This window comes from Chanodichthys erythropterus, chromosome 13 (assembly GCF_024489055.1).
Source record: "Chanodichthys erythropterus isolate Z2021 chromosome 13, ASM2448905v1, whole genome shotgun sequence".
NCBI classification, from domain to species: domain Eukaryota; kingdom Metazoa; phylum Chordata; class Actinopteri; order Cypriniformes; family Xenocyprididae; genus Chanodichthys; species Chanodichthys erythropterus.
Window position 1 is genome coordinate 35,150,639 of NC_090233.1, and position 26,072 is coordinate 35,176,710.

Sequence of the window (26,072 nt, forward strand, 5' to 3'; positions counted from 1 at the left end):
AAAAAATCGATTTTTTCATTGTTTTTCCACATTATTGGCCCATATCTTAAAATAGAACGTTGCGACTTCCGACTCATTTCGCCAGATCGGGTCACAAATCTTAATAGCTTGATATTCAGACACAGTAAACCATTTACCATTTGTAAAAGTGTTTACTCCTGTCCTGAGTAAAAACTTTCTCAAAACACAGTTTGTTTGACAATCTGTACCACAGCAACACTGGCTCAACCAATTGTGTGCGTTCGGGGTGGGATCTGCATGAATGACCAATGGAAAACGCAGGGAGTGTTTGGGAAATCTGTTTGAAAACCACATTATTTTTGTTGATGCTGAAATTACTCACTTCCCCTTTAAAAGAGAGAGTTTGACGAGACAGCTCGAATGTCCAATTATAGCTCTGTAGGGAACAGGACATCCAGTACTCACACATACACTGTTATGTAACTCTCTGGGGGCCAGAAAAGCCTCCTGAGTAAATAATCTATTCTGAAATTTATGAATGGCCACAGCTGAATAAAAACATCACATTAATATACGAGTGAGAGAATTGATTCAAGCACACGCACATCTGATGACATCCCTGGCCCTCGTAGCCGTGCGTGGGACAGCGGAAAGTCTGAATTAGCAGACGTAAATGGGTCAGCGACTGATGAATGAATTAAGCAAATGACATAATCAGAAAGAGTCACGAATTAACCTATGAAGGACCTAATAGAGTGTAGTACAACAGACCATGCAGAACCACAACATCAGAGGAGTCATTTGCATAATGGAGTGCCATTTGACTCACCTGTGATCTAAGAAGAGAAATTTCCATTCCAGACTGTGTCTTGATGTGAATTCATCACACACATCCTCCATGTTGCACAGATCCTTTAGTAGACACACACACCCACACAATAAGTCTGTCCTTGCTTTGATATAAGGGTGAATGCAATTAGTGTGTGTGTGTAATATTGATTTTGTGAGAATGTGATTCTGTGCACTGTTACCTTCAGGAACTGAGGGGTCACGAGTCTCACTGTGGCTACGAGACAGATCTGCTCCTCTAGTGAAGACTGCAGTGTGCGCGGGAACGCCAGCTCATAACCGTTACATGAAGACAGAGGCACTGCGACACACACAAAAACATCATCTTCTGATGAAAAAGTTATGACCAGACTTGAATAAAAAAAATTAGATGACTAACTTGTAAGACAAGTCTAAGCGGTTTATGCACCCGACCATGGGTATATTTCACTGCGAGTTGTGTGTATATGTATGCATGTAGGTATATATATTGTGTAATATATTTATATATATATATATATATATATATATATATATATATATATATATATATATATATATATATATATATATATATATATATATATATATTTTACATTGAAATAAAATAAAATATAATAATATTTTGATCTTTATTAATTTTTCAAGATTTGTATTCATCACAGGTATATATATATATATATATATATATATATATATATATATATATATATATATATATATATATATATATATATATATATATATATATATACACACACACACATACACCTGTGATGAATACAAATCTTGAAAAATAAATAAAAGATCAAAATATTATTATATTTTATTTCAATGTAAAATATATATGTATATATATATATATTTTTTTTACATTGAAATAAAATATAATAATATTTTGATCTTTTATTTATTTTTCAAGATTTGTATTCATCACAGGTGTATGTGTGTGTGTGTATATATATATATATATATATATATATATATATATATATATATATATATATATATATATATATATATATATATATATATATATATATATATATATATGGTCATGGCTCAAATGTTTTCTGTCTATTTCAGTTCCAAATTTCTTCTCATTTTCACATTCCCTCTATTAGTAAAGATGTGACCTCACAATGACATTCTACATGCAAATGAGGAGATGGACCAATAATTCCAACATAGGCAAATCCTCCTCCTCATTAAATCTCTTCCTCAACCAAATGCACAGGAAGAAACACAAATGCTTGCTATCACAGCTAAAGTTTACTTCTCGAATCAAGTCTCTGTTTGTGTGGCATGTGACTCTGGGTGATGTAAAAAATAAAAACCAACCATTATTATGAAACTTGAAATCTCCAACAAATTTGACATATTCGTATGTGGGTGGTTCTTTCGGGTCAATGTTCCCCCTCGCTAAATGACAGCAGAACTCGACGTGGGTCTCATCTGAAAGAAAGAGTGAGCACAGGGAGAGGAAATACACTGTTAGCAGTTAATGTAACAGCAATTCAGTTTGTCAGACGACTCCACAAGGTTGAGGTTAATGTTCTGTTATGGCTGTGGCCCCAGTCTGACTTTGACGATTATCCTAAAATAGAGTACAATGAGCTGACAGACCATACAACAGTGTGTGAGTATGTGCGCTTTGGTTCACAACCGAGTGTGACAAGTGAAACAGAGGTGGTTCTGGTGATCAAATGAGATCAATAAGTCAACAGCGATTGTTTTTTCTACCAGTATTTTTCAGTATTGGTGTGTGTGTGTCTCAGGGATTGGGGTCAGGGTAAAAGCTGTATGTAGGATTATCAGGGTGTTGTAACAGATAATCTGTGTTACACTGCACACACAGAACCTCTATAATTAGCCTTGAGTGTAATCATAGAGCACACTACATCCAGGAAATAAGATGGCACGCTCTCACAACATACTGCATCTGTGTTTTCAGGTGTGTGATGGTCTGTGTGTGTGTGTGTGTGTGTGTGTGTGTGTGTGTGTGTGTGTGTGTGTGTGTGTGTATATATACACTCACTGCTGTTGAGTAGGTCCACAGTAGAAGGCTCCGTCAAGAGCATGTGTGATGACAGAAGTTTATACACCTCTCCGTGCTCTCGCTCTGGCAGAAAGTTCAAAATGTTCTGGTCCACCATATCTGACTGAGACACAGCAGTATCCATAGCAACGTCACTCCCTGCTCACTTCCTTCAGTGCTACACAATGCACTACATTTACCACAATACTACGCAATTGTGTATAACATGATTTCACAAGAAATGTAATTTTGAGTAACTATTCATTATTATTGATCATAATTATTATTATTAAATATATTATAAATAATCATTTTATAATAATAATCTGTTATCCATAAAAATAAAAATAAAAATAGGTATATATACCTATATAATATAGCTGAAATAATAGATGAAAAACTTCAAATTTATAAAACTTAAAGGTGCCCAAGAATGCTTTTTCACAAGATGTAATATAAGTCTAAGGTGTCTCCTGAATGTGTCTGAAGTTTCATCTCAAAATACCCCATAGATTTTTTTTTTTATTTTTTAACTGCCTATTTTGGGGCATCATTAACTATACACTGATTTTGGCAGCGCCGCCCCTTTAAATGGCGTGCTCCCTGCCACACGAGCTCTCGACTATATTACAGTGTATTTACAAAGTTCACACAGCTAATATAACCCTCACATGGATCTTTATAAGATGTTCGTCATGCATGCTGTATGCATGCTTCGAATTATGTGAGTAAAGTATTTATTTTAATGTTTACGTTTTATTCTGTATGAGTTTGAGGCTGTGCTCTGTGGCTAACGGCTAATTCTACACTGTTGGAGAGATTTATAAAGAATGAATTTGTGTTTATGCATTATACAGACTGCACGTTTAAAAATGAAAACAGCGACGGCTCGTCTCCGTGAATACAGTAATAAACGATGGTAACTTTAGCCACATTTAACAGTACATTAGCAACATGCTAATGAAACATTTAGAAAGACAATTTACAAATATAACTAAAAATATCATGCTATCATGGATCATGTCAGCTGTTATTGCTCCATCTGCCATTTTTCGCTGTTGTTCTTGCTGGCTTGCCTTGTCTGTGCACAGATCCAGACGTGAATACTGCCTTTCCTTGTCTAATGCCTTGAACATGGGCTGGCATATATGCAAATATTGGGGTAATACATATTAATGATCCTGACTGTTACGTAACAGTCGGTGTTATGTTGAGATCCGCGTGTTTTCCGGAAGTCTTTTAAACAAATGAGATTTATATAAGGAGGAGGAAGCAATGGGGTTTGAAACTCAATTTATGTCTTTTCCATGTACTGAACTCTTGTTATTTAACTATGCCAAGATAAATTCAATTTTTGATTCTAGGGCACCTTTAAAAATTAGAAAATGTTGCCTTGGCAACTATTTAAAATAAATAAGTTTAGGTTGAAGTAAAAATTACTTAAACTAAAACTAAAATAAAAATAAATTAAAGCTATATAGAAACAAAAAAAAAGCTAATAAAAACATAAAATTATGAAAATAATAATAAATAAGTAATAAATACATCCTATAATAACATATAAATAACACTAAAGCTGCCTTGTGCCTAGAATTAGGATTCTGCTGTTACTGGAACTGGGTTTGCATCCAAGCACCATCTCAACAAAATCATAAGAGCATTAGCACAATCTGAGTAGATCCATAATGGCCACACATGACCTTCAGTGGCACCTGAGTTCAGCTCGTTCGGTTCCTCAGTAATAAGAGTCTGTTAAGCCCTCCTTTGTGTTTAATAAGGCCAAAGGTTACGGCTTTGACAGTGGTGGAACAAACCATCATTATCAATCTGCATTTGCAACCCACAACGCAGCAGGAACCGAACTAACAGTAAAGTTTGGAAGCAAATCTCATTAGACCGGCAGCATGTGATCATACGTTGAATGGATTTTGACGCATTTGCAGTGTTATGAAGAGAGGTCCATTTATTCAGGTTTATGAAATGCTTTCTCCCTGTAATAAGTTAAACCACTTAACTGGCAATAAGCCAAAGCACTTGACATTTCATGATTTTCAGATACTGTACAAATACAATTCAAGAACGTCTAAAAAAAATCTGCAGCATTTCCTGAGGACTGTTGACAACAGCCTACAGAAAACCTGCTGTGCGTGGGCTGTCTTAACTATGTTTAGAAAAACATATTACTAATAACATGAGTTTGCCAGACTAGTCAAAATAAAAAGGTTTTAAAGAGGTAATGAGTTTATTTTATAAAAAGTAAAGCACCAAATCAAGTTCTCTTTAAATTGCATTGGACCCCACCACCTTCACTTACCGGCAGATGGCCAATGAGAGACGAGACGCTGTCAGATACATATATGATGTTCCCATCTGTAGTAAGAGCTATTAGGAAACCATCCAATGCCTGCCATCACACACAAAAAAATGACATTATGAACCAGCAAAAATTCTCATAAAATACTGATGACAGTGTTCCTTCTGTTATTTTTCTGTCATTATTGTGTCATCATTTAGTCATTATTCAGTGAATGACTTAAACTTTGAATATTGGTTCGTCCCCACACAAAAGCAATGGATAAGTATTCAATTCAAATCAAATTAACGTGCGCGATAATTTATCTATTTAGAAATTCTTTCCTCAAAGCTGAGAAAGCTGGTTATGAAAAACCATGGTAGCTTCAAATTGTTGTCAGGCTCTTGTGGTTGCACAATATTTTTTCATTGGTTTCTTCATGTAAAGAGAAATAACTGAAGGATTCCCCAACCCATAACATGTTCCCATGTCACTGCTGGACTGTACCTCGGAAAGTCTGACACTAGGAACTGAGAAGAGACTGAGGTTGTTTTTGAAAGGAAGTGTTCATGTGTGAATGTTTCCTTAATGCTGGAAACTCTGGGGATAATTTAAAAATGGCCAATACAAAGCGCAACATCCGGTTTCGGGATATAGGAATGCTGTGCGCAGGTCAGGGTGACTCTGCATATTCAATTCACGAATTTCTGCTACATGATTCAAGTTAAACATTTTCCTTTATTTGTAATGCGTTTCCTTCCAGGAGGCAACATAGTTGTGCCTGAAGCAGTGCTATAAGGCATCTCATAGCCCAGGGTTCCTTAAATCCGGTCCTGGAGGGCCACTGCCCTGATCAAACTCACCTATCTGTGATTTTCTAGTGATCCTGAAGACCTTAATTAGCTTGCTCAGGTGTGTTTGATCCGGGTTAGAGCTAAACTCTGCTGGGCATTGGCCCTCAAGGACCGGATTTGAGGAACCCTGTCATAGCCTATCAAAATACATGATGTGTGCTTAAGAAATACAGCTGAAGTAAAAAAAAAATAATATTCTGACAGGGCTACAGAAAAACTGAAGGTGAATGAGGCAGATATGATGCTTTACCTCCAGCATTAATTGGGTGAATTCCTCGTTGCTAAGGAAAGAAGGCTTCCAGTCCTGCCGGACCTCGCAAGATTCTGTTTGTGCTGTGATCTCTGAAAAACATCAAACAGTTAAGGGAAAAAAATTTTAGGAATGCTGTAAGAACTTCATTATGGAATTCTAACAAAGAGATTGTATGGACTTCCTTGGATGGAACGGGGGAAAATGAAAAGAAATTTAAATCAAGCAGTAAGGAAGTCTGAGATTGGGGGAAGTTGGAAATGGCACTGGAACTGTGAAATCTGCTGCCAGCTAACGTTCTGCTGACAGCCTGACAGCTGTGCCATGGATTCAGAGAGGAAATGGAACTGGGCTCATCACAGAGCAGCTCCTGGCACTCAAAGGTGTTGGTAGTGACACTCCCAGGAGCTTGCAGCAGTTTGCTCCTCCCACCAAATGCAAAAATAAAGTAAAAATTATTCTGTTCTTCTAACCAGAGTCCAAAATTATTACTCGTCAAGTGTAGTGATGGACGATTAATCGAAACGACGGAATTTTCCCATGTCGGTTATTTCGTTTTTTTTTTTTTAACCCCGTTAATTCTTCCCCCTTAAAAACATACTACCGGGCGTGTAGTCACGTGACTCCTCACCTTCCAGTCAGCGGAATGGAAGCAACGCGGAGGCAAACTCAAACACAAACAGAGTCAAGAGAGATAATTTTCGCTTGCGACCTCTTGAATGTTTGTCAATTACATGTGTTTAACGGCTTTGTCAGTTTGAGCATTCAAGTGATTTTACACCATTTATAATTTGTGTTTGTACACAATGTTTGCGTTTTTTCTTCTGCTGTTTAATTCACGTTGCTTTGCCATTTGAAGTACTTCTGCTCTCATCTTCATCCTTGTGGACTACATTGTAACACACACACAAATATTTTATATTTAATAAATGTATCGCAGAATGCAAAAAAATAATTTTGAACTATGGTTTAAGCTGGGTATAATTCTGCTTTTTGAACTACATTTTCTCAAATATCCATAATAAATGAATGAAATAATTAATATTACAAATGAAGATAATGAGAATGAAATTTCAGGTTGGGAGAGTACATTGGGTAAGTAATGCACGTTAGACACCAACATAAATTTCCATCAAACTACATTTTTTTCCCCCCATTTGGTTGGAGACTGGGGACAACTTTGAATATTTTAACATGATTTTTCCCCAACCTTTCTGTTTCTGCAGGAAGTCAATGGTCCTCTGCAGGATGGTGGATTTGTCCATCTTGCGGGGGTGACCTTGACCCTGCAGCATAGTACACAGCTCTTTAATGAGAACATTGAACTGGTCTCTCCTCTTCTTTTCTGATTTATTACGGGATGCCCTGCAGAGAGATAAAGAGACGGATGGACAGAAAGAGATGACACTCACATTACTTCAGACAATGAGAGATGGAAGAGTGAATGTTTGTGTATGTCTGTGTGTATTGGTTTGCATGTAAGAAAATACATAAATTAAAAATGCATGTACACACACTGACTACACATAAATGTATAAAATGGAATAAAAAAGACTTCTTAATGACAATTTTACTAACAGTTCTGTTTTGAAAAAGGAAATGTCAGTGATGATGGTGTTTGTGTATGATTTCTCATGAGGATCTCAGATAACTGTAGAGAATTACAAACACTTCTGTTATACGCATCTGTATGCACCAATTTTACAATTTCATTTTAATTACAACTAAGGACAATGATCTTAGGCTTCCAGCTAATGGTTTATAGAGTCTTAGAACTGTATTACTCTCAGATGTAAACAGTTTCTTATCTCATACATTCCCAACACTTGCAACAACCTAATGAAAAAATGATTTTTTTCAAACAATTTTTTTTCCTCATTTTAATAATAATAATAACAATGCCTTCTCCCATCAAAAAATTCTTTCAACTCTTTCCATTATCTCTAATTTTCATTACTCGCTTTCTTTCTTTCTTATATCATCCTTTGACAGTCTTTCACAAGGAAAATATACAGTATTGAATGAAAGTGTGAAGAGCTTTTAAAGGTGTGATTTCTTTAACGTCTCTGGGCACAATTAAAGTTCACAGGTTTACAGTCTAATGTGGGATTTTATTATTATTCAACAGATCACACAATAACGTGTATTATGACCATAAAGAGCTAAACACACACAGACCTTTTTGCTCTGTCCTTCTCATCTTCGTCCATTAAATCATCCACACAGCTGCTTGTGCTGCAATCAGAGGAAAAATATTTCTATTTAAAATTCATATTTGGCAACATCTCAGAGCAATGTAACATGGCAAATTAATTATAAATGGACAAAAAGGACAAGCGTATTGTGACATTAGTGTAGACTCACTCCCATTCCCTCCGGCTGGACGGACAAAGGCCTCCAAACTCCGAAAGGTTGTCCATGCTCACTCCTTCTCCCATTCAGGCCGTCTGTGAAGGCTAGCGTGTCCCATTCGCGTTTTCTACACTTAAAACACCCACAGAAATTCTAATAGATGGCACACACTGACCACCTAATGCAAGTGGTTAGCCACTACTCACAAATCTCAAATGGCTTGCTGCCAGTGTTACCCCACTGATGATTTGGCTGCCGACAGACGCTGAGGTTATGTCCTTATGGCTAGCAAGTCCTTAAAATGCCAAAAACTAGCTTATCATCAAGATATCTTTAATCGTGACTCTTGCCTTCCAGCTGAAAATGGCTTCCAAAACTTCTTTCTTTCTCCATGAAGTTAGTGGTGGAAACAGCAGACCCTGTAGAGGAAAACAAAAAGAGTGTTTTAGTTTTTTCTTTTTTTTTATTCTGATTAAATTATTCTGTACCCAAAACTGTCTGTAGTACCAGGTTGGTCATGTGATCTCAACATGCCAACTAAAATGGCCCCCTCTAAGTATATATAATTTTAAATATATTTTTATTTTTCTTAAATATGGTTTTGCATCATCCATCAAACTTGAGCTGACAAATAAACCAGCAGACGGTGCAGGTAACATGGAGAATACTATAATGACATTGTAAATGTAGGTTGAAAATCTGCATCCTTTTGCTTTAAAAGGTGCAGTAATTGATTTTTGAGAAACGCTGTTGATATTTGAAAATCACCAAAACAAACACATCCCTACCCAATCTTGATAGCTCTGCCCCCAAATTTACGAACACACCATGCAGCACAGGCACCTCCTCTCTCATGAGTGGATATTGGGTGTTGAGTACTGAAGATTCCAATTCACAAGATCTCAATTCGATTCTATTCTCCGTTTTCGATTTGATTCAGTGAATTCAGTGATTCAATTTTCACTGAGCCCACCACAAAAATTATAATAAATGAATAAAATAGTTACTGTTTTATACCCATGTATCCCTGAATTGTATTAAATAAGGTTATGACACCAAAATTATAGATACCAGTGAAACTGAACAATTCTCGATTCCAATTTCAATAGCACAGCCAAATCTAGCATAATATAAATATCAAAGATTGAATTGAAAAATTGAATCAAGTAATCAAATGTAAAACAACACTGCATATTATCTTCACTGTACAAATTAAATAAAGATTAATCCTTATTAAAGTTACAAAAAAAGCTATTCAGTGAAGAGCAGTGAGTGATTTCTTTGTCAACTGTTGTTTGATTAACATTAAAAACTCTTTAATATTAGGCTGCTGTCACTTTTAGAGCTGCACAGATCCAATAAAATGATACACATGTGTTGTCTTTCTCTACTGTTAATGTTCAGAAATTGTTTACTGCACCTTTAATGTCTGGCACAAGTCACAAAGTTTATTTAATAATAATAAACATTAAAGAAAATATCATAAAAGCAGAGCATTTGTTCATTGCCTCTTCATGAAGCTGCAAAATGTATTGTACATTATCAACAAAAAGGTTCAAATGAGTTAATATTTTAGTCATAAATTAAACTGTATTTACAAATTCTGTTTAAAAGCATGAAGAGAAAAAAGACCACCAACATTAAATTAGATACTCTCCCTCTCTGTCAAATGAATAAAACATTGGCTCCTCTCCAGATACATTACAGTTCAGCAAAGCCTGCAGAGACACCACATGCTGTGTGATTCGTGATCAAAAATCATCCAAAAATCAAAGTACACAGCTGAAAACCCATTAGCTGATTAATATATTATGTTAAAATTATATCAATTTAAAATATATCTTTCTGATAATTACAACTGAAAAGTTCTGCCCAGACCTTTTCTTTAAACATATTATTCCTGAGAGCTGAAATAATTTGTATAAAACTGCAAACCTTAATCAGTAATATTAATAAATATTAACGCAACTTTTTCCAGTGTTACAATTTGCCCCAACCACTGTTACACTGATTGAAACACTGTCTTCTTGAATTAAATTCAACATTATGATGTAATCTGCAAGTCTATTAATTAGGGCTGACCGATATATCGCATGCGATTGTCACGCGCATTTCGTCAGTAAAGCAGTTTCCCTGATTACCGCTAAATCGCCATTACCTGATTTCAAATGGAGCGGCATTTAAAGGTGCCACTGAACGTTTTTTTACAAGATGTAATATAAGTCTAAGGTGTCCCCTGAATGTGTCTGTGAAGTTTCAGCTCAAAATACCCCATAGATTTTTTTTTTATTCATTTTTTTAACTGCCTATTTTGGGGCATCATTAACTATGCACCGATATGTATAGGTTACAGCCCCTTTAATTCTCATGCTCCCCCGCCCATCTTTACAAAGTGTTTGTCATGCATACTGCATGCATGCTTCGAATTATGTGAGTATTGTATTTATTTGGCTGTTTACATTTGATTCTGAATGAGTTTGATAGTGCTCTCTGGCTAAAGCTAAAATTACACACTGTTGGAGAGATTTATAAGGAATGAAGTTGTGTTTATGAATTATACAGACTGCAAGTGTTTAAAAATGAAAATAGCGACGGCTCTTGTCTCCGTGAATACAGTAAGAAACTATGGTAACTTTAACCACATTTAACAGTACGTTAGCAACATGCTAACGAAACATTTAGAAAGACAATTTACAAATATCATGATATCATGGATCATGTTAGTTATTATTGCTCCATCTGCCATTTTTCGCTGTTGTCCTTGCTTGATTACCTAGTCTGACGATTCAGCTGTGCACAGATCCAGACATTACTGGCTGCCCTTGTGCAATGCCTCGATCATGGGCTCATTGGGCTGGCATATGCAATATTGGGGCGTACACCCGGACTGTTACGTAACAGTTAGTGTTATGTTGAGATTCGCCTGTTCTTCTGAGGTCTTTTAAACAAATGAGATTTACATAAGGAGGCGGAAACAATGGAGTTTGAGACTCACTGTATGTCATTTCCATGTACTGAACTCTTGTTATTTAACTATGCCAAGGTAAATTCAATTTTTAATTCTAGGGCACCTTTAATAGACAGAGCCGTAGTTCACTGACAAGCTACGCAAGATCGCGTTCATTATCGAAGGCGATTCATCTGCGATATGAACGCGATATTGCGTGGCTTGTCAGTGAACTACGGCTCTGTCTATTAAATGCCGCACCATTTCAAAGCAGGTGATGCCGATTTAGCGGTAATCAGGGAACCGGCATTACTGACGAAATGCGTGTGACAATCGCATGTGATATATCGGTCAGCCCTACTATTAATGGTATAGTTACTTTTGGCACATACAAATGTTTCTTAAACAAGCCTAGATTTGCTCATTAAAAAAATAAATGGTTACAATTGTGGAATGTGCTTCCAAAACTGATACATTTTCTTCGTTCTCTCACCCAACTTGCCCCCTGCTTGCTTAATGAATCTGTTGAAGCACCATAGCACACTGTAAAACTCAATAAGTTCAGAATACTCAAAACATTTGAGGAAACTTATTACCTCAAAACATTTAAGTTAACTAACTTATTTTTTTTAAGTTAGTAGAACTTAATTTTTTTGTGACAAGTGGGGCGGGGCCGAGAGCCATGGAAGTGGAGCAATGCTAGTGTGGTGCACAGGTGTCTCTCATTAACAATCACATCACTGGCATTCCTTCGCTCCCACAGTTCTCAGCCTCGCCCTACTCAAGTACATATAGTTAATTTACATAAACATCACATTCAAATCTTGGTTAAATGTTAGTTAGCAAAAAACACATGCTATTATAATTATCAAAGAGACTGTCAATATATACTTGCATGTATATAATCAAACAACATACAGTATATGTGGTCTTAAAAGTTTTGCAGCCCATCCTCAACCTAACCACACGGTCTACTCTTCACCAGAATGGTAACCCTACAAAACTAACATAACAGAACCCCCTGTCAATCCCAACATAACACAACATTAAACACTAACTTATGTCTCCCTATGTTAATCTTATGCAAAAACACACAAAATAACACTTTATTTCAACATTTAGACAGTCTGATGCAAAGCATGCTGGGAATTAGAAATCTGCTGCAACTAAAACAGTTTAGTTTACTTGAAATATGTCAGTGCTGTGAACTCAAAAGTAAAAGAAAGTTTTAAATACTCATAACTGTTAATTTAACTGAACTAATTTGTTTAATTTAAGTTTGTCCTACTCAAACGAATTAAGTATTTTGAGCATTAGGGTTTACAGTGCACTTATTCACCATCTAGACCTACACACTCATGTCTCATTCAATAACTGCCCATGTGGTTTCTCATAACAACCTCTACAATGATGAAGAATTTGGGTGTATCAGAGCGGTTTTAGCTCAAGTCTAATTATATACAAATCAGCTGTAGATCTCCACCTTAGTACAGTCAATAATCCTTCTGCTTCAGACTCAAGTGTAAACAGTTCAAACTGAGGTGCTGCTTACTCACTTTATCAATTTCTGCATTAAACATGTTTAATGCAATATCTAACGACAAAGTAATGAAAGGTGGATGCGAAGTATCGTGTTGACACCTAGGCTTAAGTGGTAATGCAACTTTGGCACAACCCTCAGTTGCAGAAATGTTGCATCGGCAAGGAGTGCCATGACCTAGAAACATCTTTTACTCCTAGCTCATAAACCAACACAACAAACAAGAAGAAAGAGAAAAAGTGGGAGAGAAAAAAAATAAAAAATGTACGAGAGAGTGAATGGAGAGTGTGTGCATTTGAGTGTGTGTGTGTGTGTGTGTGTGTGTGTGTGTGTGTGTGTGTGTGTGTGTGTGTGTGTGTGTGTGTGTGTGTGTGTGTGTGTGTGTGTGTGTGTGTGTGAGTGTGTGCGTGCGTCCATACAAATCCATCAAAAAGATAGAATAAAGCTTTTCAAACAGCTCTTGTATTCCTTCAACCCTACGGAGGATAAGTGGTTTGAGGAATAGCTGGATAGATATTTTTTATCTGAAAACAAGACAAAAATATTCCAAACATCCTTAAAACAAGATGCATTAACTTTATATAAAAAGTTTTCAAAGAATATATCTTGATTTAATTTTTTTTCTTTTCTTTTGGAAAAAAAAAAAAAAAAAAAAAGTGTCAATGAGACTAGCAAAATTCACTTTTTTTATAATGCAATTTTGCTTCTCAATTCTTTCTTTTTTTAATTAAGGATACATAGTTACCTGGAAAACAGTCAATACAGTAACAATAGTCATACAGACAGACACAGATAGTAATAGAACAGAACAGTTTTTTTTTTTCAAAACGAACAAACAAAAATCATCCTCATTTGAATGACAGATTTTCATTAGTTATCAGGAGGATTACAATATAGGTTGGTCATACATTTAAGTTAGTCAGAATATGATTTTTTATTTTGTTAAGAGCTCTGCAATTAAAGGCCTAGTTATATAAGCTCTGTGCATGTTTTGGACATTTGTCAGTTTGGTAGGAATCGTAGCCTACACCAAAATATATATGAAAACATATAATACAAGCAGAAAATACTTAACAGTAAATGAAATAAGGATGCACAAATCTATCATCTTTCTCCCCTCTATGTATGCTTGTATGAAGCTGGTCACTTGACCCTGATCAGATGCATTCATTGAGAGGTAAATAATCTGAAAACGGATTCATCAAAACTTCCTTGCCTCAAACTAGCAAACAACAATGGCACAGTTTAAAAAAGATTTCAATGAATAATTAAATGTAATAAATAATGATTATAAAATATTTATTGTAGTGTCAGCATGCATACTATCGGCACATCAGCACATACTGTATTCATACAAACACATCAACTGTGGTTTGTGAATATAATTCCATAAATCTGATAGTTCTTATCAGCTGAGATGAGGTGTGTACCTGTGAGAGAATGACTGACCTATATTTAGACACACACAGGTTTGTTTTGCTATCTTAAGCCGGGGACACACTTAACAATTGTAAGGCCGATTATGAATGTAAATTGATACTTATGACTGCTTAAACGCGTCCAGTCAGAGGCAGTTGCATTCAGTCGCCGATAACAGTTGGTGTTCAAATTCTATGTGTATTTAAATCTGCTTCAATCGCAGGAAACAATTGCTGTGTGTTGAGCTCAGTCTTAGAATGTTTTAACTAGTCGTTAAATGCGTGCCCAGCTTTAGTGAGGACATTGCATAGACTTCCATTGATTTTATATCAGGTCAATGATATTTTCTATTCCCTAATCCAACCCCTACTCCTAAACCTACCATCACAGAAACATGTGCACATCACTAAATTTAAATAAAAACCCATTTTGGCTGATTTATAAGCCTTTTAAAATAGTGAGGACCAGTCAATGTCCTCACAAGTATAGTCAGAACAAGTCCACACACACACACACACACACATACACAGACACACACTCATATAATTTATAGATTTACACATATCTTAAAAGGGACACTCCACTTTTTTTGAAAATTATTTTCCAACTCCCCTAGAGTTAAACAGTTGAGTTTCACAGTTTTCGAATCCATTCAGCCAATCCCCGTGTCTGGCGGTACCACTTTTAGCATAGCTTAGCATAGTTCATTGAATCGGATTAGACTGTTAGCATCTCACTCAAAAATGACCAAAGAGTTGAGATATTTTTCCTATTTAAAACTTGACTCTTCTGTAGTTACATCGTGTCCTAAGACGGATGGAAAATAAGTGACGTCACGCGGCAGCGCTTCCGGGTCCTAACGCTCTATCTCATGCCACAAGAAAACAACAAATGGTGCTAATATACACACACGATGTGGTGTAATACTACAAAAAATATATAATTATAACCTTTATCTCCATACCAGTATTCCAGATGACCAGACAATGATTCATCTTTTATAAATCGTTAAAATACTAATATCTGTGACTCTGTGAGCACGGAGACTGTTGTGTAGACTTTAAGTATTTAAAATTTTTAACTTTTTAAAATGATTGATGTTTAATATGTATAAATTATGCACATAAACGGCTGTCGATGGCATTCTCAAGTGAAACGAGTTGAGGCTTGGACCCAGAAATGGCGTTCCTTACGTCACATCTTAACAAGCGGATAGTTCCTAGCCATATCGGCCTAGAAAATTGCAACTTTTCATTTTTCATTGGTCTTAGGACACAATGTAACTACAGAAGAGTCAAGTTTTAAATAGGAAAATATCGAAACTCTTTGGTCATTTTTGAGCGAGATGCTAACGGTCTAATCAGATTCAATGAACTATGCTAAGCTATGCTAAAAGTGGAACCGCCAGACCCGGAGATCGGCTGAATGGATTCGAAAACAGTAAAACTCAACTGTTTAACTCTGAGGGAGTGGAGTGGAGTGTTCCTTTAAAACATGCTTTGCTCTGCAAAACATCACACAGACAGACCTGAAAAATCAGCAACACAAACATAGCAATACCAAATGTCTTATTTCAGGACAAAATTAAAAGAAACATATTCAGAAATATATTGTAATTTCAATTTCTAAACCACAAACTGAGATGATACTTCTCATGTTAGAAAAAAAGTGTTTCAGCCAGAGCTTGCTATACATTAGCTAAAATGTACAAAAATATTAATTTACTTAATATATTCACAACAATTTCACAATTTCAAGCTGCCTCAGAGCACAATGTGTGTGTGTGTGTGTGTGTGTGTGTATGCCTTTATGATTTTTACCATACATGAGTGGTTAAGAATAGTTTTAGCAAAACTGATGATGACCAGACATGCACAAATGAGAAGCAGCAAGATTTAATACAACTGGATGGAATTAGAATACAGCACCTCCACAACTCTCATAATAACAGCACATAGGCGTGCACACACACACACACCCACCCACATTCACGCACACACACTTGTATACAGACACAGATTACTCACACACACACACACACACACACACACACACACACACACACACACACACACACACACACACACACACACACATTGTGTTCTGTCCAAGTGTGTCTGACAAACAGTTCAAGCCTTTGAACTACAGTTTCGTATTAAAAACGAAATTGAAAAAGATGATGAAAGAGAAGGGACACAAAGACGGAGCGAAATGGAGAAAACTCTCGGCTAATGATGACTACAGCAGACTTTCTGCAAATAATAAACAGCAAATTCCCAGCATACTATGAGATGGGATTTCTTTCTTGTGTCTAGAGCATCTGGACGGAGCACAACAGAAAACAACGGGGCACAAAGGTCTCAAGAAGTTTAACATTTTTAAATTCTCATTGTGCAAGAAACAGGTTGAGTTGCAATGTGTCTGAGTGTGCTCTAAACTGCTAAATGTTGACAATTAGCCATTAACCCCTTAACTGTCACCCCCACTTTTTTTTTTAGACAAGAAAATGCACTATCCAAACTTAAATGGTTGTAATTCAAGAATATTTTGGAGTATAGACAAAAGGCTGGTCTTGTTTTAAAGATGAAATTTGGCAGATTATTGTAGATGTGAAAAAACTTATGTAAGTGAAACAGAAAAAAAGTTATAGAAGTTTATGTTTATGAAAATGTAAAATGTAAAAATATAATATTTTATATTTTACATAAAATATATATTTTACAAAACAAGTTTTACTCTAAAGCTGCAAGGAAATCAAAGCCAAAAATCTGAACAAGTTGTGTTCCAAATTTCAGGTTGATATCTCAAAAAATGAGCTTTCAGTAAGATTTTGTTTGGGCGCAGTACCACACTTTTTCACTAGATGACAACCAAGCTCCATTACTGACCATATAAAGGCGCCTCCATTTCCATATATGGTTTGAGTGATCTGAACCATATATTTCCATTATTTTCATACAATTTATGAAGTAGATATCCTATATAGAAGTAGTATGGGAATTTTGGCAGAATTTGATATGAATTCAGCCTCTAATAAACATAAAAATAACATGTATGTAGGCCTAGGTTATAGATCGGCGCCACAATCATAAATGTATTTTTTTTCCTATTAAAAACATTTTCAGACCTTTTTTTCTCAAAAAATTTAATGGATTTTATCTTTTGAACTCTTGGCATGAAAACAAACATGTTTCAACCAATCTTTAATGATTTTTCATGTTCATTGCAATTTCAAAATAAAGGTCTGAACATGCCTTATGAGTATGAAAATATGCTTGTTGCAAATTGATAAATTACTGCTCCTATGTAATTTATTTTGGAAATCAGTCACCAAATATGTAAACTAGAGATTCTAAGCTTTCAAATGATATATAGTTTGTCAAGATTCGTTTAGGTTTAGTATAGAATATTACTGTTTTAAATATGTAATGGCAAACGTCCCACCTGTGGGACGGTGACAGTTAAGGGGTTAAAGACCATGAAATCAAAATTGACAATTCTTTTTTTTTTTTTTTTTTAATGGAACATTGCAGTATTTATTATAAATGACTTATCCGTGAACATCATCTTTTTGTAATTTATGTGCCCTTGATTTATTTTATTTATTTATTTATTTTTTATCAAAAATAACTTCCTCCCACTTGCAACATCGTCTCTTTTCTGATGATGCATTTACCGGAGTGAGGGCGGGACATACTCGGTGCATTCCAAACGGGATATATCGCCCTCCGAAGGGCACTTTGGAGTGAAAACAATCATGGCCGCCATATTGAAGGGTTGTTCCAAACTGAAGTGCTCAAAACTGGCCACTTCAAAGGGCCCTGAAGGATTTCATGAAGGATTTCAAAGGGTACAACTGATGGACACTTCGGGCTCCCATGATCCTTTGCACAGGGAAGTTGTTTGACGTCACACAATAGGTACAGGAGGTTAGGAGTTTGATTTTACCTTAATGTATAGTATTTTATACTACTGTAATATTTATACGAGTTGGCTTTGGTACATTATTAAAGTCAAACTTACATTGTTCTTCAACAAAAATACTTTACAGCTCCCTTTATCAGTCCATTCAAATACATAGACACAATATTTATTATATTTGAAGTAAAAGACAGGCAGTAGCTTATAATGTTAATACAGTAAATGAATATGCGTATTAATGCAAAGAGTAAACCAGGGGGAAAAAATGCACCTCCTTGATTGTCTCGTTAAGATGACGCTGAAGTGCGTTCCGAAAAAATAGTTTTTTTGACCCCTACACCCTTCAACCCTTCAAAAGCTCTCACTCCGGAGGGTAAACCCTTTGAAGGGATTAGGGCATAGGGATGAGCACCTTCCGAATGGAACGTGGGGACTGTCACTCACATCATGTCACATGAGATTGCAGCAATAGCAAACCACAATAAACCGCAATTCCAAGAGGGTCCTCACAACATCGGTGCTCAGGCCCTAATGATCCAACCATCCAATCAATACATCACAACAGAGAAGAAAATACGTCCATTTCATGCTGACTTCAAGGCTTGATAAACATTAACAATGTACATTTCTGTAAAGTAATGTGTATTGTGAAATGTGCTTTATCAATAAAATTGACTTGAAATGTACGGCTGCAGGTCTTAATGCCTTAACAACACTATAAGAAACCATGCTAATGAAGAATTATTATCTTTAAAAAAAAACTGTCAACCTCACTAATTGACAAAACAGTTGGACAATTATCAGCTAGGTGACTACAGTAATTAATCTTGTAATTAACAAACACTTTCCTAATAATAAACAACTGTTAAAAATGAACAACAAATCCCTTACTCATACTGAACATCAAAGTCTGATGATAGCGAAGTAAATAATCATTCAACAATCATTCTGATGAACAAAGAAAACTGTCTGCCGATAATGAATCAGCAAACTCTCCAGCAGAAATAAGCCAATTCTCAGGATAACAAATGCAACAAACTCTCTGCTAGTAACCAAAAGTTATCACTTGGATAATAACACTCTGTTACAATAAACAGACCAAACTCTGATAATATTTATTCAGAAATATTTGACAACTGTACACAGCAATTAACCAATCAAAATCAAGTCTTCCAAACAGCTGTGTAAAACTTGTACAAAAAACCCTCTGCTAATAATAAACGGCAAACTCTTTGCTATACAACAAATTCTGTGCTAATAGCAAAAACATCAAAATCTACTAAAAAACAAAACAAAAAAAAAAAACAGAAAACCCCCCTCTGCTAATAGTAAACAGAAAACAGATCAGAATGTATCAGATCTCTGCGAAACAAATGTACATAGCAAAATCTTATCTTATAAAATAAACACAGCAGAGTTACACATCAATCACTCTGAGCAAACTCTGCTAATAATAGACAGAAACTTTGTACTAATAATTAAAACTTACCACCCTGGGCTATAACAAATTGCATTAACTCAAGAAACATTTGAACTGAAGTCAGCAACATACTACTTCAAGATCAATGCTGAAAGAAAAGACAACTGGCTTATATTACTGACATAACAACACATCAGTGCCATTATGACATTATTAGTTATGAACAATAAATAAAGTTCCTTAGTTTGAGTTGCTGCATCTCATCTCACAGCAACACATGGCTCTTCTCAGTGTGAAATTGCTACTTTCTTATCCACACATCAGACAGCACTGTAAAACACAAATAAATTGTTTCTGAAAAGACATAAAAGAGGACAGAATAGAAAAAGTTAACCACATGAAGGAAGCCACAGAGGAAAGAAGAGAAAATCTTTCTCCCATGCAGAAAGACCTGAATATCTCTCTTTTTGTCTCTGTTAGGAACACAAACAAAAGACACTTACAAAAAACAAAAAAAAACAATCATTGTCAACTGGCCACCCCTCCTTACCCAAATACTTCAACTCAAACACATATACACACTCATTCTTAATATATTCAGCTTTTCCCCTTAAACAGGGCAAAGACAAATATTGGACATCCAATCTAGTTTTTAAAAAAAACGTGTGACGTGCGTGCATTGTTTCTACCTGACTGGCCACACTAAATCCACACCTGGCCATGTGTAGCTCACACAGAAACATGTTTACAACCTACAGAGTTGCCTTAAATTACATACACACAAACACACACACACACACACACAACTGTAGATGTGGTTTACGGGGACTCTCTACAGGCATAATGGTTTTTATACTGTACAAACTGTATATTCTATCCCCCTACACTACCCCTACCCCTACCCCTAAATCAACCCATCACAGAAAACTGTCTGCATTTTTTAATTAAAAAAAAAGAAACACCATTTAGTATGTTTTTTAAGCCATTTGGTTTATAAGGACACAGGAAGTGTCCTCATAAACCATGTTTACATTGTAATACCCATATCATGTATACAAGCACACACACACACACACACACACACGCACACACACACACACACACACACACACACACACACACACACACACACACACACAGGTTTGTTTTGCTATCTTTGTGAGGACATTCCATAGGTATAATGGTTTTTATACTGTACAAACTGTACATTCACACAAAATCAGCAACTTTCAAACACTGCTAAAAAGGGCTGGGCGATATATCGTATGCGATTGTTACGCGCATTTAGTCAGTAAAGTCGGTTCCCTGATTACCGCTAAATCGCCATCACCTGCTTTCAAATGGAGTGGCATTTAATAGACAGAGCCGTAGTTCACTGACAAGCTACGCAATATCGCGTTCATTATCGAAGGCGATTCATCTGCGATATTGCGTAGCTTGTCAGTGAACTACGGCTCTGTCTATTAAATGCCGCTCCATTTGAAAGCAGGTGATGGCGATAAATATTCACAACTTGTAAAAACAAAAAACATAAAAATGTTCAAATTTGTGTTGTCCTTTTTATCTACAGCAGGGTCATAAATTAACCAGGGTTTGGGGCAAAAATGCCACCAATATTAACAAAAAATGCCCCTCAAATTCAAGACAAGGGGACAAAAAAAATACTCCTGCACTTTCATATATATGAAAATGTCATACCTCCATGGCTTTACAATCATTTATTTTTATAGTTGAAGAGACATCCATTCGTGTGTCTTCTACAAGTTCCACACAGCACATATAATAAACAGAGTACAAATGCAGAGTACAGAGGTCAGTGTAAGAAGGTATATTATTCTTTTATCAGTATCATAAGTGTTGCTCCTTCCCCATTCTCTCTTATTTATCTCACTAATATCTACTCACAATCACCTGCCTAAACATGGATAAATGAACACAAATACACACAAACTTACAAACACCTGAACTCGCTTATATTAACACCCATACACCGGACATGAGAGTGGGTAATATTAGCAGTTAGGTACAGAAAGAGGTCAAGGATCACACTCAGGGGCCCCAGGAGCATTCCGGAAGGGCTGGAATCACTCGAGAATGTTACAGCAGGAACAGGAAGACACACACAGCTTTAGTAAAATGTTGGAGCAGTGTTACTGGAGTGTTAACGCAATGTTAACCCATAGATGTGTGTAAGGGCCTTATTCGTTAAACACGAGCAGAACAAATCTCTCACACCAAATTGATTTCAACAATTTACACATGGTTTTATGAACGACAGACAAATTCATTCTGCTTGTGCTTCACGAATGAGGTATATACACAAGCATGGACTTTATAGCTTAAAATTAAAATACCGTTCAAAATTTTAGGAACAGAAAGATGTTTTTAAAGAAATGAATACTTCTATTCTGCAAGGACACATTAAATTAATTAAAAGTGAATGTAAAGATATTTATAATGTAACAAAAGATTTTTTTGAGTGTCAAATGAATGCTGTTTTTTGGAACTTTTTCATCAAAGAATCCTTAATGTTTTTGTGGAAACCGTGAAATATTTTGTAAGCAGCACAACTGTTTTCAACATCAATAATAAGAAATGCTTTCTGAGCATCAAATCAGCATATTAGAATGATTTCTGAAAGACCATGTGACATTGAAGACTGGAGTATTGATGCTGAAAATTCAGCTTTGCCATCACAGGAATAAGTGACATTTTAAAATATATTCAAATAGAAAATTGATTTTAAATTGTAATAATATTTTACAATAATACTGTTTTTATGTAGTTTTTTTTAATCAAATAAACACACCCTTGATGAGCATAAGATACTTCTTTTAAAAACATTTTAAAAAATCTTAATGCCCCCAAACTTTTGTAAGTATAAAGTATATATGGTCAACCCTACATTAGAATAATGCCCTAAAAAAAGAGAGAGAAAGACATAATATGATGGAAGGTGAGAGATCTGCCTTGCCTCTGTGTCTCTATCAGTGTATAAGTGCACTTGTACATTCAGGTTGCCTATTAATAAAACATATAGTCTGCACTTTCTGCGTTCATCAATATTAAGGGGTGGCACTAATCTACACATGCTCCAAATAGGGTGATGAATATACAGTTGGGTGTCATGCCAAAAAACACTAAAATTAACATTAACAAGGGGAAATAGAAATACTGATATATATCATTAACACATCTAATATAAAGAGCAGCACTGAGCACAAAAAAACATTCAACGAAAATCCTGCAGGCCTGAAAAGATTTGGGTGTGCACTTGTATGTCAACAGGTTTCTGTGAGGGTTAGGTTTAGAGGTAAAGATAGGGTTAGGGTATAGCAAATATCATTACCTTACTATATGAAAACAATTGAGTCTATGAAACGTCTTCACTAGTATAGCCTCAAAGAAATGTGTATCTGAAGATGAGCAACAGTAGTGTCTCTATAAATAAAAAGCTTTTCAATGTACCAAAGTGCACACAAACACCCACAAATACAAAATAAAAACCTATGCCATTGTTGCATTTAAATCTACTGTAGAGGCCTAAGACTCTAGAGTAGATCTAAATGCATTACTGGCATAAGTAGTGCATTTTGTCTATGCAGCAATATGAAAAATATATATTTTTTATGAATTAATGTAATTTATTTTAGTTATCTGTATATTTACTTTTCACAGTGCAGAACACATATCAAAAATTGGCTTAAGAAATTATTCCATCTGAAGTCTGCAGAGACAACAGCACTGTGGATCTTGTTGAGTATTGTTTCACTGTCTGCATTTACTGTAGATGCTGCCGGCATCAGCCAGGTGAATATTTCAAGTGCACCTCATTCATCTATAATCACACACACTCACAAACAAAACCACACCAACATAAATGGGAGAGGTCAGGAAACAGCAGTGAGGATCAAGTATCCTTCTGTGCTTCTGTTAAACACAGATTAATTTGTCTCTCAGGGCAATGTGTGCTGTACACACAGAAATGACAAGAGGTATCTATGCAAACTGTAATTAGTAACAATACGCTCTTGACCAGAGCAAGAGAGAGAGGAAAACAGATAAGGACAGATAGAGAGAACAGCAAAGAGTGATTTCCAGGAGGTGAACAGCCTGACCCCCATGTGAGAGGTGAGAGAATTCTTGCATCACTCTAAGTGCACTGTTTACAGTATGACCATGAAGCCTACAGCCCACCTTTAACAAGGGGCCCACGCAGGTGCAATCTCATTCTTAAATGAGAAAGATTCACCTGTGTCCATTAAACCTTTGTCAAAATCATACCGGAACATTAAAATCTGCATTAGCGCTGCTGCTGACCCAAAGAGAGCAGTTATCAGGTATGAAACGGCTTTTCACAAACAGTCTTTTCAACCACACAGTATCATTATTTTTGTTACAAATAATTATTACAGAAGTACAAACACTGATTATGTTAACAGAAGCAATCAAAATAGAGCAAATCACCTTTTGAAAGCAACTTGGCGCTTCAAATAACGATTGCCACCAGGTGGAGACAAGTAACTGTTAAAAAATGTATGTCATTGAATCATTCACTCAAGAGATTCGTTCAAAAACGCTGATTCATGCAGTAATGAAACAACTGAAGTATTGAGTCATTGAATCATTCATTCAAAATTCAAAGGTTAATTAAACATTTTAAATAGACTGCAACAATTAACATTTCGTCAGTACCTGTAGTAAATTACGTTATTTTGTTTAGTTGAGAATCGCGATCTCCGTTTGAAACCCAAAAAATTGTGATTCTCAATCTATCCAGAATCATGTGTGCAGGTCTATTACACACTCACCTACGCTGCACACAGGGATGGGCAGTATTTATGATACATGTATTTCAAATACGTATTTCAAATACAAAATATTATTTTGTAATTTGTATTTGATAGGGTTTATGAAAATGGCTTTGTATTTTGTATCAAAATAGTGTTTTGTATTTTTTATATTTTTAAAATACTGTAAAATACTTTGTAAGAAGTCTACATGATGACATCATAAAATTGCGGCCTCTGATTGGTGCTTACTTAGTAGTTTTCATATGGAATAAGGTGGTCCATATGGAAGAAGGTGGTCAAGAAACGTGCAGGCTGCCAGCTTTCCATCAATTTTTAGCTAGAATTGCTATCATTTTTTTTTTTTTTTTTTACAGTTTTGGTGTTCATTTTGGTAGCCTAGGATAAATAGTTTAGCAATTTACATAATGTTCTTGAAAACATTACCGAGCAGCAACCCCTATATTTATGATTAACAAATCAAATGATTAATTGGTTAAAAACTAGTTGCTATGAATACAGGTGCTGTCAGTTGTCTTCTTATGAGTTGTTGTCATTGAGTCAGTGTTGCTGATGCAAAGTAGGCCCTTCATTACAAAACACCAAGTAACTAAATTAGGATATAATTATGAGTCATTTGCAAATATTATACTGTTGGTTACTTTAAAACTAAACTTTATGTAGGAGATCACAGGGATATGTGAATTTTTGATCTGTTAAAGCCACAATATGTAAATTTTTGCCTCTAAAGATCGCTAATTCAAAACAAAGGCGAAGCTCGATGACACCTTCATTTCACGGAATCATGGGATGTGTTCTCTTCATGTCTACAGCCGGTGGAAAAAAATCGGGACGAGACTCAGGCAGAAATCATGTTCATGGAGAGATTATTAACGTTACTGTAGTATGAAGCAGAGCAGGACCGAATGCTGTGAGCTGAACGAAGGCACTGGAGCGATAACTAATGAGAGACGAGTGCGACACACAGCTCGACAGCAGCGGATCTTTTATTATGCCACATTCACCGCTTTTGCTTCTTCCGGTCATGTGCATGCAGGGTAAAGCAGCGCTGCTTATATAAGATACATTTGTGCATTGAAAGTTGGTATAGTGCTACTATGTGCATTCGCTTGGCAGCTACTATAAGACACTTGTTGCATACTGCAGTAAGTTAGATCGATATCAGTCATGGTAAAACATGGTACTCGTGATAAATCAAGAAAACAAGATTGAACCAAAAAGACTTAGGGCCATATTTACTAACAGCTTCTGCCAACACAAACCCTCTTTTGGCGTTAAAAAACTACTGTCAGGATTTACTAAAAACACGCAGTATAAAATTAGCGCTGAAAACGTGTGGACTGAGTTGTGTTTGCGGCTGACCTTATTGCATATGCATTTGTAGGAATTTCCCTTTCAGATGCAAAATTTATGTGAGGAGAGTATTTAAATGAATCGC

The 26,072-nt window shown here is 35.8% G+C and overlaps 1 protein-coding gene across 5 annotated transcripts in view; it reads right to left on the bottom strand.

Annotated features, from left to right (window-relative positions):
• Nucleotides 1-26,072, bottom strand: part of npas2 (neuronal PAS domain protein 2) — a 73,696-nt gene that overhangs the window by 17,162 nt on the left and 30,462 nt on the right. For 4 of the 5 annotated variants that reach the window (XM_067405629.1, XM_067405634.1, XM_067405631.1 and 1 more), the window contains exons 2-10: nt 8,589-8,995; nt 8,403-8,459; nt 7,435-7,589; nt 6,225-6,316; nt 5,142-5,231; nt 2,828-2,951; nt 2,131-2,244; nt 993-1,111; nt 791-873 (exon numbers count right to left, since the gene is read on the bottom strand). In XM_067405629.1, coding sequence (XP_067261730.1) covers nt 791-873; nt 993-1,111; nt 2,131-2,244; nt 2,828-2,951; nt 5,142-5,231; nt 6,225-6,316; nt 7,435-7,589; nt 8,403-8,459; nt 8,589-8,662 — 908 coding nt within the window. In that variant the 5' untranslated portion in view covers nt 8,663-8,995. The remainder of the gene's footprint in view (nt 1-790; nt 874-992; nt 1,112-2,130; nt 2,245-2,827; nt 2,952-5,141; nt 5,232-6,224; nt 6,317-7,434; nt 7,590-8,402; nt 8,460-8,588; nt 8,996-26,072) is intronic. The other variant, XM_067405633.1, reaches the window with a different exon arrangement.